Source organism: Bombina bombina, chromosome 7, assembly GCF_027579735.1.
Source record: "Bombina bombina isolate aBomBom1 chromosome 7, aBomBom1.pri, whole genome shotgun sequence".
Classification (NCBI taxonomy): domain Eukaryota; kingdom Metazoa; phylum Chordata; class Amphibia; order Anura; family Bombinatoridae; genus Bombina; species Bombina bombina.
This window is the reverse complement of record NC_069505.1, coordinates 572,097,986-572,113,328: the sequence shown is the minus strand read 5'-3', so window position 1 is coordinate 572,113,328 and position 15,343 is coordinate 572,097,986. Positions and strand designations below refer to the sequence as shown.

General features: G+C 40.4%; 1 protein-coding gene across 1 annotated transcript in view; it reads right to left on the bottom strand.

The window, feature by feature from the left end:
* The window catches only part of LOC128667083 (uncharacterized), a 141,211-nt gene that overhangs the window by 58,768 nt on the left and 67,100 nt on the right, over positions 1 to 15,343 (bottom strand). The window contains exon 3 of the mRNA XM_053721970.1: positions 14,479 to 14,564. Within this exon, the coding sequence (XP_053577945.1) occupies positions 14,479 to 14,564 (86 nt within the window). The remainder of the gene's footprint in view (positions 1 to 14,478; positions 14,565 to 15,343) is intronic.

Below are 15,343 nucleotides of genomic sequence, written 5' to 3'. Positions count from 1 at the left end.
TATGTTGTAGGTGTAATAATTGAGTTATACAAAAGGAGAGGAATGCCCTGCCCTTGAGCACTATCAGTAGTAGTTCACTTTAAATACAAAGTGGCCCACAGGTAGAGAGGCTCTCAAGCTTACAATCTAAAGGAGAGGGAATGGACACAGAAGGTGAGGGAGAAAGGAAATAACTCTGATATAAGGCAGGGTAAATGGAGAGTGAGTGATGACATGGGGAAACAATAAAAATGTAAAATAAAAGTGTGTGGTGAGTGAGCAAGTGAGGATTGGAAAAGTATAACAAAATAAGGTAAAGTGTCAGTAAAAAGGCTGTGAATATGGAGTAGTGTCTCTATCCAGGATCATTAGTGACAGCTGTGCCTAATTGCTGTTAGGAAGTGTTTATATATTAAGGTAAACAACAGGGTGGGAGGCATGGAGTGTTAGTGCTTGCAGATCTGGGAGGCATGGAGTGTTAGTGCTTGCAGATCTGGGAGGCATGGAGTGTTAGTGCTTGCAGATCTGGGAGGCATGGAGTGTTAGTGCTTGTAGATCTGGGAGGTATGGAGTGTTAGTGCTTGCAGATCTGGGAGGCATGGAGTGTTAGTGCTTGCAGATCTGGGAGGCATGGAGTTTTAGTGCTTGCAGATCTGGGAGGCATGGAGTGTTAGTGCTTGCAGATCTGGGAGGCATGGAGTGTTAGTGCTTTCAGATCTGGGAGGCATGGAGTGTTAGTGCTTGCAGATCTGGGAGGCATGGAGTGTTAGTGCTTGCAGATCTGGGAGGCATGGAGTGTTAGTGCTTGCAGATCTGGGAGGCATGGAGTGTTAGTGCTTGCAGATCTGGGAGGCATGGAGTTTTAGTGCTTGCAGATCTGGGAGGCATGGAGTGTTAGTGCTTGCAGATCTGGGAGGCATGGAGTGTTAGTGCTTGCAGATCTGGGAGGCATGGAGTGCTAGTGCTTGCAGATCTGGGAGGCATGGAGTGTTAGTGCTTGCAGATCTGGGAGGCATGGAGTGTTAGTGCTTGCAGATCTGGGAGGCCGGTGATAAGTTTGTGTCTGTGAAAGAGAGAATAGTAAGGTAAACATTCCATGTGATAAAGTCTAGGGGAGGAGGAGTTTGAAACAGAGTAGAGGGAGAGGAAAGAGTAAGGAACATTACGAGTTACAAACAATTCCATATTAGCCCAACAGATATAAGAAATAAATGCACTCAATGGCCCCTATTTAAGAAAGGTCTTGCGGACCTGATCCGACACTGCGGATCAGGTCCGCAAGACCTCGCTGAATGTGGAGAGCAATACGATCTCCGTATTCAGCATTGGACCAGCAGCTCACAAGAGCTGCTGGTGCAACGCCGCCCCCTGCAGACTCGCGGCCAATCGGCCGCCAGCAGGGGGTGTCAATCAACCCAATCGTACTCGATCGGGTTGATTTCTAGCGATTCCTGTCCGCCTGCTCAGAGCAGGCGGACAGGGTTATGGAGCAGTGGTCTTTGTGACCACTGCTTCATAACTGCTGTTTCTGGGTGTCTGAAGACTCGCCAGAAACACGGGCCATCAAGCTCCTTTCGGAGCTTGATAGATAGGCCCCAGTGTCTTGATTGAAGTTTTCAATCAGATGAATTACCTTTAAGCTGGCTTGCTAATCTGGGAGGCTGCTGATAAGTTTGTGTCTTTAAGCTGGCTTGCTAATCTGGGAGGCTGCTGATAAGTTTGTGTCTTTAAGCTGGCTTGCTGATCTGGGAGGCTGCTGATAAGTTTGTGTCTTTAAGCTGGCTTGCTGATCTGGGAGGCTGCTGATAAATTTGTGTCTTTAAGCTGGCTTGCTAATCTGGGAGGCTGCTGATAAGTTTGTGTCTTTAAGATGGCTTTCTGATCTGGGAGGCTGCTGATAAGTTTGTGTCTTTAAGCTGGCTTGCTGATCTGGGAGGCTGCTGATAAATTTGTGTCTTTAAGCTTGCTTGCTAATCTGGGAGGCTGCTGATAAGTTTGTGTCTTTAAGCTGGCTTGCTGATCTGGGAGGCTGCTGATAAGTTTGTGTCTTTAAGCTGGCTTGCTGATCTGGGAGGCTGCTGATAAGTTTGTGTCTTTAAGCTGGCTTGCTGATCTGGGAGGCTGCTGATAAGTTTGTGTCTTTAAGCTGGCTTGCTAATCTGGGAGGCTGCTGATAAGTTTGTGTCTTTAAGCTGGCTTGCTGATCTGGGAGGCTGCTGATAAGTTTGTGTCTTTAAGCTGGCTTGCTGATCTGGGAGGCTGCTGATAAGTTTGTGTCTTTAAGCTGGCTTGCTGATCTGGGAGGCTGCTGATAAGTTTGTGTCTTTAAGCTGGCTTGCTGATCTGGGAGGCTGCTGATAAGTTTGTGTCTTAAGGCTGGCTTGCGGATCTGGGAGGCTGCTGATAAGTTTGTGTCTTTAAGCTGGCTTGCGGATCTGGGAGGCTGCTGATAAGTTTGTGTCTTTAAGCTGGCTTGCTGATCTGGGAGGCTGATGATAAGTTTGTGTCTTTAAGCTGGCTTGCTGATCTGGGAGGCTGCTGATAAGTTTGTGTCTTTAAGCTGGCTTGCGGATCTGGGAGGCTGCTGATAAGTTTGTGTCTTTAAGCTGGCTTGCTGATCTGGGAGGCTGATGATAAGTTTGTGTCTTTAAGCTGGCTTGCTGATCTGGGAGGCTGGGGATAAGTTTGTGTCTTTAACCCCTTAATGTCCAACGATGTGCAGGGTACGTCCTTAAAAAAAAAGACAGTTAACGCCTGAGGACGTACCCTGCACGTTGTCGGCTAAACTGAGTGCTGGAAGCGATCGAGATCGCTTCCAGACACTCTTACAGTATTGCAGGGATGCCTTGATGTTGAGGCATCCTGCAGTACTGTTGCCAAGTGCCGGGACCGGATTGATCACTCCCCCACGTGGAGCACGGCAGTGCAGCAGAGCTTTGGAAAGCGATCGGACACGCTTCCAATGCTCTGCTTGTGTGCTAAGTGCCTCAGTGGGTGTAGGCACTTAGTATTAAAATAAAATATAAAAAAAAAATATACTAATTAAAAGCCCTATATAGTCCCCCCTCCCCCATGAGGCTTCCAGGATGGCGATGCCCAGTGCATCATGGGGCCTCTGGGGGTGTCCCTAGCCTGCCTCATCGTAGGGGCAAGCTAGGGTCACCCAATCTGAGCCTTCCCACTCAAAAAAAAAAATGAAATAATAAAATATCCCATTTGTCTGATCAAGTCAATATTTGTAAATATTGACTCTGATCAGTGTGAATCTCCCTCCCTCTCCTCACTTGCGATGTTGTTGGAGAGAGAGACCTGTGTTTAGGAGATAGAGATTTATTTATTTTTATTTGCTAAAAATTTAAAAATCCAAAGGCTCTTTTCAGAGCCATTAACCCCTAGCTTGACAGTGATCACTATAAATCACTGGCAGTAGCATAGCTGCACTTTTTTTGCTGTCTGTGCATTTTTTTAGTGGTTAATTTTTTTGTTGTATTTTTTTTTAAAAAACCCAAAGGCTCTTTTCAGAGCCATTTAGCTAATTTAATTTCCAGAGTCATTAACCCCTAGCTTGCCAGTGATCGCTATAAATCACTGGCAGTAGCATAGCTGCACTTTTTTTGCTGACTGTGCATTTTTTTAGTGGTTCATTTATTTGTTGTATTTTTTTTTTTAAAAACCCAAAGGCTCTTTTCAGAGCCATTTAGCTAATTTAATTTCCAGAGTCATTAACCCCTAGCTTGCCAGTGATCGCTATAAATCACTGGCAGTAGCATAGCTGTACTTTTTTGCTGTCTGTGCATTTTTTTTAGGGGTTAATTTTTTTGTTGTAATTTTTTAAAAACCCAAAGGCTCTTTTCAGAGCCATTTAGCTAATTTAATTTAATTTCCAGAGTCATTAACCCCTAACTTGTTAACCCCTAGCTTGCCAGTGATCGCTATAAATCACTGGCAGTAGCATAGCTGTACTTTTTTGCTGTCTGTGCATTTTTTTAGGGGTTCATTTTTTGTTGTAATTTTTTAAAAACCCAAAGGCTCTTTTCATTTAGTTAATTAATTTAAGTTAAATTTAATTTTTTTTTAGTAAATTTTTTTCTGTGACTGATACAAAAATGTCACAGAAAAGATATAATGCTGAGGAGGCATATGACATCCTTGCGTCAGAGTCAGATGCCTCTATGTCTGGCTCAGACCCCAATTTTGACCCTGACATATGCTCAGATACATCATTAGATGCAGTCTCAACTGATAGTGATGTATCTGTGGCTGCTAGCCCCCCTGCTAGCCCCCCTGCCAGAAGGAGGCGTGTTGCTGCCATTGCTGCTGAAGAGTGGGTAATACCTCATCTCCAGAGGCCAGATATCCCACCTTCACAGCAAATGCTGTCATAAATAAAGATGTGGCAGGTTTTAGTCCCCAACAGTTTCTGGAGGTGTTTCTGGGCGATGATGTATTGGGGAACATTGTCGCCCAAACTAATTTATATGCCCATTAGTACCGTGCTGCGAAACCTGAAACATATTTGGCAAAGCAGCATTGGGCCCCCATCAATGTGCCAGAATTTAAAAAATTCTGGGCATTGACTATGCTGATGGGCATCATAAAGAAACCCTCCGTTCGCTCCTACTGGAGCAATAGCCCCATCTGCTCTACTCCCATTTTCTCCCATAGTATGTTGAGGCAGAGGTATGAAATCCACCCCCTGATTACCCACTTTTCTGCCAGGTTTGCAGAGGCTTATACACCTGGAAGGAATATATGTGTGGATGAATCCCTGATGAAGTATAAGGGAAGGTTGGGATTTAAGCAGTATATTCCTTCCAAGCACTCCAGGTATGGGGTAAAGGTGTATAAGCTCTGTGACAGCGAGACTGGGTATACTCAGGCCTTCCGGGTGTATGAGGGAAAGGATAGCCACCTTGACCCTCCAGGTTGCCCAGAACATATGGGAACCGCAGGCAAGATTGTCTTGGACCTGATATTACCCCTAATGAACAAAGGGTATCACTTGTACTTAGACAATTATTATACAAGTGTCCTTTTGTTCAAGCTACTGTATTGCTTTGATACAGTAGCTTGCGGTACAATTAAAAAGAACCGCACAGGTTTCCCAGGACAACTTGTACGCACCCGGCTACGAAGGGGGGAGACCTCAGCTCTGCGCCAGGAGGAGCTGTTGGCACTTAAGTACAGAGTCAAGAAGGATGTATACCCTGTCAAACCTATGCATGGGGGACATAGGTGTTCTCAGGGTGCCTTGCAGAAAACAACCTGAAGTATTTTTTGCAATAATTTAGAACAGTCTCTCCTAAATCATAGTCAAAAAGCTGTGTGTGTGTAAAAATGAAAATTGAAAAATGACCACCATACATTTTCTCCAATTTTTTTGGCTAAAATGGTTGCTTCAAAGGCATCAAAGCACACCATATACAATACCTTGGGGTGTCAACTTTTCAAATATATGCACATTCATGGAAACAAATAAATTGGGGTATTGTAAAAGACCCCCAAAAAGACAATAGGCAAAGAAAATATGTTAAATGTGAAAAAAAACTCACAAATGCATGTCAGACATTTGGCATTGCACCCCCCAAACAAGCCAACAAACCTATGCATAGGTGGTATCACTGTACTCAGGAGATGTTAGTGAACACATATTGGGGTCTTCTTTGGCAGTAACACATAACAGGAGCTGAGAATCCATGTCTAAAGTACAATGTGTGTGAAAAATAACACAAAAAAATGACTGCCCAATAGTTTGACAAAGACTGGTGGTTGAATTAGTGCATGGAAAGTGTTAAAATACCAGCATTTGAAATACCCTAGGGTGTCTACTTTCAAAAATATATGGTTTGATGGGGTAAATTACATTGTCCGGCTTCAGAAATGTCCTAAATAGGACATGGTTGCATGGGATGTGAAAATTCCAAGTTGAAAAACTGGAATGCGCCCCCTAAAAATAAGGCCTTTTAGACCCCAGAGAACCCGACACACCTATACATGGATGGCATCACTGTACTCAGGAGATGTTGTTGAATACATTTTGAGGTGTTTTTTGGCAGTAACACATAACAGGAACTGAGAATCCATACCTAAAATACAATGTGTGTGAAAAATAACACAAAAAAATGACTACCCAAAAGTTTGACAAAGACTGGTGGTTGAATTAGTGCATGGAAAGTGTTAAAATACCAGCATTTGAAATACCCTAGGGTGTCTACTTTTCAAAAATATATGGTTTGATTTGAGTAATTTACATTGGCTGACTTCAGAAATGTCTCAAATAGGACATGGGTGCATGATGACCGATGTGAAAATTCCAAGTTGGAAAACTGGAATGAGCCCCCTAAAAATAAGGCCTTTTAGCCCCCAGAGAACCCGACACACCTATACATGGGTGGTATCACTGTACTCAGGGGATGTTAGTGAACACATATTGAGGTGTTTTTTGGCAGTAACACATAACAGGAACTGAGAATCCATGCCTAAAGTACAATGTGTGTGAAAAATAACACAAAAAAATGACTACCCAAAAGTTTGACAAAGACTAGTGGTTGAATTAGTGCATGGAAAGTGTTAAAATACCAGCATTTGAAATACCCTAGGGTGTCTACTTTTCAAAAATATAAGGTTTGATAGGGGTAAATTCCATTGGCCAGCTTCAGAAATGTCCCAAATAGGACATGGGTGCATGATGACAGATATGAAAATTCCAAGTTGAAAAACTGGAATGCGCCCCCTAAAATTAAGGCCTTTTAGCCCCCAGAGAACCCGACACACCTATACATGGGTGGTATCACTGTACTCAGGAGATGCTGCTGAAGACATATTGGCAGTAACCCTTAACATTCTCAGTAAATGTATTCTTGAATTGCTACTTTGTCAAAAAATGGTTTGGAAATAGCAAAGTGCTACTTGTACTTATTGCTCTATAACTTGCAAAAAAAAAAAAAAAGAATGTGTAAACATCGGGTATTTCTAAACTCAGGACAAAATTTAGAAACTATTTAGCATGGGTGTTTTTTGGTGATTGTAGAACAGATTTTGGGGGTCAAAATTAGAAAAAGTGTGTTTTTTTTCCATTTTTTCATCATATTTTATAAAAAAAAATTATAGTAACTATAAGATATGATGAAAATAATGGTATCTTTAGAAAGTCCATTTAATGGTGAGAAAAACGGTATATAATATGTGTGGGTACACTAAATGAGAAAGAGGAAAATTACAGCTAAAAACAAACACAGCAGAAATGTAAAAATAGCCTTGGTCCCAAACGGACAGAAAATGGAAAAGTGCTGCGGTTAAGCTGGCTTGCTGATTAAGGGGTTAAGCTGGCTTGCTGATCTGGGAGGCTGGGGATAAGTTTGCTAGTTATAAGTTTTTCGCAATGAAACTGTTACACAAAACTCAAAACTATAATGTTACAAAGTACACTAACACCTATAAACTACCCATAAACCCCTATTCTGCCGCCCTCCCACATAGCAAACACTAAATTAAATTTATTAACCCCTAATCTGCCGCCACTAATAAAAGTTATTAACCCAGATTCTGCCGCTCCCTGACATTGTTACCACTATAATAAAGTTTCTAACCCCTATTCCGTCGCTCCCGACATCGCCGACACTAAATAATGTTATTAACCCCTAAACCTCTGGCCTCCCACATCACCGCCACTAAATAAACCTATTAACCCCTAAACCGCCAGCCCCCCCACATCGCAAAAAATAAATTAAACTATTAACCCCTAAACCTAACAACCCCCTAACTTTAAATTAAAATTACAGTGTCCCTATCGTAAAATACATAAAAACTTACCTGTGAAAGTAAAAAAATCTAAGTTTAAACTAACAATTAACCTAACATAACTATTATACTAAAATTAAAATAACTATCGATTAAATAAACTAAATTACACATTGAAAAAACCTAACACTACTAAAAAAATAAAATTCTAAAATTACAAAAATTAAAAAATACTAAATGGCAAAAATAATAAACACTAAATTAAGAAAAATAACAAACAAAATTATCCAAAATAAAAACAATTACACCTAATATAATAGCCCTATAAAAATAAAAAAGCCCCCCAAAATAAAAAAAACCCTAGCCTACAATAAACTACCAATAGCCCTTAAAAGGGCCTTTTGTATGGCATTGCCCTAAATAAATCAGCTCTTTTACCTTGAAAAAAATACAAAGACCCCCCACCCAACCAACCCCCCAAAGTAAAAAAACCTAAAACAAAAATCTATTGGCTGATTTGAATAGCCAATAGAATTTCAGTAGCTCTCATCCTATTGGCTGATTTGAATTTCAAAAATCAAATCAGCCAACAGGAATGCAAGGGACACCATTTTGAAAAGGCTCCCTTGCTAACCCCTCGTCTTCAGTTTAAAGCATTCCGTTTGAGCTCTTGACTGCGTTCATGGGGCTACCCTAAACACACACTTAGACCATTCTCACACTGGGAAACTAAATGGAATCAAGCACATAATATCAAACACTCCTTATCCTTTCATTACAACTTGCTTATCAGCTCACCCGTGAACCACAAAATCCCTCAACACAACGCTTGGGAGAGAGAGATAGGTTTCATGACCAATGCCGGTACTTGGCATAAACTAATTTCAGTAGCTAAAAACCTCTTACACTGTGCCACCCTATGGGAGCCATTCTATAAAATTCTAGTTAGATGGCACCTGGTTCCAGCCACTTTGCACAAGATATACAATTCACACTCGCCCAATGTGGTCCTGCCCTAAAATACAACCCCTATGGAGAAAACTCTATACCATCCTCAACAAGCTTCACCTTACTCCCCCATTTCTCCCGGAGGTCACTCTCCTTCACATACAAATTCCCAATTTAACTACAGTCAATGAGGCACTGACGATATACCTCTTCATGGCCACTAAGTTAACCATAGCTAGAGCGTGGAAGATCAAAGACCCACCTTCTCTCTCACAAGTTTTATCCGTTATTCGATTTATTAGACACATGGAGCAATATTCCCATAGGGTTTTAAACAAGGTAGATTTCTACCACGAAACCTGGTCTCCGTGGCTCGCAGTATTTCCAGACTAGGACTCCCACTACAGGAATATTCGCCAACAGATGCCTTCCTTGCCATCTCTTTTTCCACTTCCCCTTTTCCTTTCCCTTTTTTTTTCTCTCTCTCTTCCTACCCCCCTTCTCCTCCATCTCTGGGTCACATCCCCAATGTTGCACCTCAAATATATTCCACAAACAGTGTCGGCAACCCAATTCGGTTGGCTTTACTAATTTAACCAACAGATATAACTATCCTTTATCTACTATCACTACCTTTAAACCAAGAAAATGAGACACTATACACCACATACATGAACCTCAACCTATATCCCCCTAAGTAACATTGTATGTATATCTTGTGTAAGTCTCAGAGTTTTTCTTGACTGTCTAATTTTTATGGTTCTTCTGATACTTGGTACAATGTTATGCTGATCCATTTTAAAATACAATGTAAACCTCTTATTCAAAAGGATTTTGAACCTCTTATTACCAGTTCTCAATTGTACTCTTCAAGATTGTCTCAATAAAAAATTTTATTAAAAAAAAAAAAAAGAAAAGAAAAGGCTCCCTTTAGTGATGTCGCGAATAGTTCACCGGCGAATAGTTCCCTGCGAACATAGCATGTTCGTGTTCGCCGCGGCGGGCGAACATATGCGATGTTCGATCCGCCCCCTATTCGTCATCATTGAGTAATACTTTGACCCTGTACCTCACAGTCAGAAGACACATTCCAGCCAATCAGCAGCAGACACTCCCTCCCAGACCCTCCTACCTCCTGGACAGCATCCATTTTAGATTCATTTGGAAGCTGCATTCTTAGTGAGAGGAGGGACAGTGTAGCTGCTGCTGATTTAATAGGGAAATTGATAGCTAGGCTAGTGTATTCAGTGTCCACTACAGTCCTGAAGGACTCATCTGATCTCTGCTGTAAGGACAGCACCCCAAAAAGCCCTTTTTAGGGCTAGAACATCAGTCTGCTTTTTTTTTTTTTTCCTGTGTAATCTAATTGCAGTTGCCTGCCTGCCAGCGTGTGTGTCAGGCTCACAGCGTATACTGTGCCCACTTGCCCAGTGCCACCACTCATATCTGGTGTAACAGTAGTGTAGATTTAAAAAAAAAACACTTTTTTGACTGTGTTAAATAATAGCAGTCAGTTTCCTTCACACGTGTGCATTTCAGAGCCTGCCTGCCAGGGCACAGTGTCACCCCAGTGTAACTCATATCTGGTGTAACAGTAGTGTAGATTTTAAAAAAAAAAACACTTTTTTGACTGTGTTAAATAATAGCAGTCATTTTCCTTCACACGTGTGCGTTTCAGGGCCTGCCTGCCAGGGCACAGTGTCACCCCAGTGCAACTCATATCTGGTGTAACAGTAGTGTAGATTTAAAAAAAAACAACACTTTTTTGACTGTGTTAAATAATAGCAGTCATTTTCCTTCACACGTGTGCATTTCAGTGCCTTCCTGCCAGGGCACAGTGTCACCCCAGTGCAACTCATATCTGGTGTAACAGTAGTGTATATTTTAAAAAAAAACTTTTTTGACTGTGTTAAATAATAGCAGTCAGTTTCCTTCACACGTGTGCGTTTCAGGGCCTGCCTGCCAGGGCACAGTGTCACCCCAGTGCAACTCATATCTGGTGAAACAGTAGTGTAGATTTAAAAAAAAACAACACTTTTTTGACTGTGTTAAAAAATAGCAGTCAGTTTCCTTCACGCGTGTGCGTTTCAGTGCCTGCCTGCCAGGGCACAGTGTCACCCCAGTGCAACTCATATCTGGTGTAACAGTAGTGTAGATTTAAAAAAAAACAACACTTTTTTGACTGTGTTAAATAATAGCAGTCAGTTTCCTTCACACGTGTGCGTTTCAGTGCCTGCCAGGGCACAGTGTCACCCCAGTGCAACTCATATCTGGTGTAACAGTAGTGTAGATTTTAAAAAAACAACACTTTTTTGACTGTGTTAAAAAATAGCAGTCAGTTTCCTTCACGCGTGTGCGTTTCAGTGCCTGCCTGCCAGGGCACAGTGTCACCCCAGTGCAACTCATATCTGGTGTAACTAGGGTTGCCACCTCAGCCATGTTTTCCTGGACACTTATGAGTTACACATGTTGCAGGGTGTGTAGGGAGGAGGAACATGTATTGTGTTTCTGGACAGCACTATTCATATTCCCCCCTGCACACCCTTCAGCATGTGTAACTTATAAGTGTTCTGTATTTTAAGGGACAGGTGGCAACCCTAGGTGTAACAGTAGTGTAGATTTTAAAAAAAACAACACTTTTTTGACTGTGTTAAATAATAGCAGTCAGTTTCCTTCACACGTGTGCATTTCAGAGCCTGCCTGCCAGGGCACAGTGTCACCCCAGTGCAACTCATATCTGGTGTAACAGTAGTGTAGATTTAAAAAAAACAACACTTTTTTGACTGTGTTAAATAATAGCAGTCATTTTCCTTCACACGTGTGCGTTTCAGGGCCTGCCTGCCAGGGCACAGTGTCACCCCATCATACCTGATGTTTTAAAGCACGTTATTCCAAACAATTTAGGAATGTTAGGTGATTTATGCCCTTTATGGCTTAAAACCAGACTCTGCATCAACTATGTAATTTTCCATGGGAGTTTTGCCATGGATCCCCCTCCGGCATGCCACAGTCCAGGTGTTAGTCCCCTTGAAACAACTTTTCCATTACTATTGTGGCCAGAAAGAGTCCCAGTGGGTTTAAAAATTTGCCTGCCCATTGAAGTCAATGGCGGTTCGCCCGGTTCGCGAACTTTTGGGGAAGTTCGCGTTCGTTGTTCGCGAACCCAAATTTTTAGGTTCGCGACATCACTAGCTCCCTTGCGTTAAAGATTCAGTGTACGGCGGCGACCGTATGAAGAGGATGCTCCACGCCGGATGTCTTGAAGGATGGACCCGCTCCGCTCCACTGGGATGGAGATAGAAGACGCTGCCGGGATGAAGATAGAAGATGCCGCCTGGACGAAGGTAGAAGATCCTGGATGGAGGAAGACCTCGCCGCCTGGATGAAGACTTCTCACTGCCTGGATGTCCGGACTTCAAAAACTGTAAGTGGATCGTCAGGGTTTAGTGGTTTTTTTTTACTTTTTTGGGGTGTTTTTTTTTTAGATTATGGTTTGAGCTTTCTTAATAGAGCTAAATGCCCTTTTCAGGGCAATGGAAAATAGCTGAATGGCCTTTTAAAGGCAATGCCCATACAAATGCCCTTTTCAGGGCAATGGGTAGATTAGGTTTTTGTTAGAGTTAGGTTTTTTATTTTGGCGGGTTGGTTGGTTGGTGAGTTTTACTTTTGGGGTGTTGTATTTTTTTACAGGCAAAAGAGCTAATTTCTTTAGGGCAATGCCCTACAAAAAGCCCTTTTAAGGGCTATTGGTAGTTTATTGTAGGCTAGGGTTTTTTATTATTTTTGGAGGGGCTTTTTATTTTTATAGGGCTATTAGATTAGGTGTAATTGTTTTTATTTTGGATAATTTTGTTTGTTATTTTTCGTAATTTAGTGTTTATTATTTTTTGTAATTTTAGAATTTTTTTTTTTAGTAGTGTTAGTTTTTTTTAATGTGTAATTTAGTTTATTTAATTGGTGGTTATTTGTATTTTAGTAAAATAGTTATGTTAGGTTAATTGTTAGTTTAAATTTACTTTAAATTTAAAATTTCACAGGTAAGTTTTTATTTATTTTAAGATAGGGATATTGTAATTTTAATTTAAAAATAAGGGGTTGTTAGGTTTAGGGGTTAATAGTTTAATTTAGTTTTTTTGCGATATGGGGGGCTGGCAGTTTAGGGGTTAATAGGTTTATTTAGTGGTGGTTATGTGGGAGGCCAGAGGTTTAGGGGTTAATAACTTTATTTAGGGGGGCAATGTCAGGGAACAGCGGAATAGGGGTTAATAGCTTTATAATAGTGGTGGCGATGTCAGGGTGTGGGGGAATAGGGGTTAATAACTTTATAATAGTGGCAGCGATGTTGGGGAGCGGCAGAATAGGGGTTAATAACTTTTATTATTGGTGGCGATGTCGGGAGCGCAGATTAGGGGTTAATAACTTTATTTAGGTGTCGGCGATGTCGGGGGCGGCAGATTAGGGGTGTTTAGACTTGGGGTTTATGTTAGGGTATTAGGTTTAAACGTAACTTTTTTTTCCCCATAGACATCAATGGGACTGCGTTACAGAGATTTTCATTCCGCGCTTCAGGTGTTAGTTTTTTTTCTAACACTCTCTCCCCATTGATGTCTATGGGGAAAGCGTGCACGTTTTCTCAGCCCTTAGATTTTGTGCGGTATGGAGCTCATCCCCATCATATCGCACGCTCAAGGCGGCTTTTCAAAAACTTGTAATGGCAGCGATATGGGGGGGTGAAATAACGCAACTTTTGTTGAGTTTGTTTCTCATCTTCTATGGTGCAAAACTTGTAATCTAGGTGAAAGATAGATGGATAGATAGACAAAAATATAATAGATAGTACGATAGACATTCACACAGATAGATAGATGGGTAAAAAGAGGTATAGACTATAGAGAGATAGAGAGAAAGGGAGATAGATACATATATTGTCATACAGAGATAGATGATAGATAGATAGATAGATAGATAGATAGATAGATAGAGAGAGAGACAGATATAGATAGATAGTCATACAGAGATAGATAAATATTGATAGATGAATAAATAGAAGATAGCCATACAGAGATAGATGATAGATAGATAGATAGATAGATAGATAGGTGGATGGATAAAAAGAGGTATAGACTATGGAGAGACAGAGAGAAAGGGAGTTAGATACATAGATAGCCATACAGAGATAGATAGACAGACAGATATAGATAGTCATACAAAGATAGATAAATATTGATAGATGAATAGATAGATAGTCATACAGAGATAGATAGATAGATAGATAGATAGATAGATAGATAGATCGATAGATAGATATTAATAGATAGATAGATAGATAGATAGATAGACAGAGATAGATGATATAGATAGATAGATAGATAGATGATAGATAGAAAGAGATAGATAAATAGATAGAAATTGATAGACAGACAGACAGACAGACAGATAGATAGATAGATAGATAGATAGATAGATAGATAGATAGATAGATATTGATAGAAAGAGATAAATAAATAGATAGATAGATAGATAGATAGATAGATAGATAGATACAGTACATAGATAGAGATTGATAGACAGACAGATATACATAGTTGATAGATATAGATAGATAGATAGATATTGATATAAATAGATAAATAGATAGATAGACAGACAGATAGATGATCGATAAATGATAGATAGCTAGATACAGTACATAGAGATCGATAGACAGACAGATATGCATAGTTGATAGATAGATATAGATAGATAGATAGATAGATAGATAGATAGATACATAGATAGATAGATAGATAGACATATGAGGGTATATCTTACCCTTCTCTAGGCTCACATAGGACAAAGTGTCTTTATCATCAGTTTTTCTTGATGCTCCCTCTATACTCCCAAATACACTGATCAGCCTAAAAAAATAAAGGAAACAAAATGTATCACTAATTAATTACTTTTGGGGATGTTGGAAAGATCACATCAACTTGACATTCTTGGAGCTTGATAGACTATGTACTTACAAGGAATGGTCTGTAATAGTGATAGTGAGATAAACTGTAACACATAAAATTAAATGTGTCAATTAAACAAATGGTGCAACTATGTATAGTGTCGTATTTTGACTTAGGCAAACAAGGCACTTGCCTAGGGCGGCAGATTGGGAGGGGCAGCACTTTTTTAGTGTCTATATTTTTAAGAAGCTTACAGTTATTTTAGAAGTATTATACATAGGCTGACCATATTGCCACTTTAAAAAGGGACACATATGAAAAATACATATGTCAGGGTTCTTATGCAAAACATTTCTTTAAACAGCCCTGAAAACAGCCCTGATATATATATTTTTCATATATGTCCCTTTTTAAAGCGGCAATATGGTCACCCTAATTATACAGGTATATAATAAGAGATTTGTCCAATGAGATTACATTCTAGGGGGTATAATAAGAGACTACCTATGGAGCTTACAGTATAGAGTTAACTCTGAACCTTTCATTTATTTAGCTAGCTATTGCCTTTAGTTCTGTTGGCTTTCAGCACTCAGTATTGTGTTTGGGGAAGTATTGTTTCAAGAAATCTGTGTTTTTATATATATAGCAAATGTCCAAGCTACAGTGTTACCCACCAATGATCATCCGCCTGGGTGCATCAATCCAGTAAATATCCCACAAAGCAAATGCACTCTCAGGTC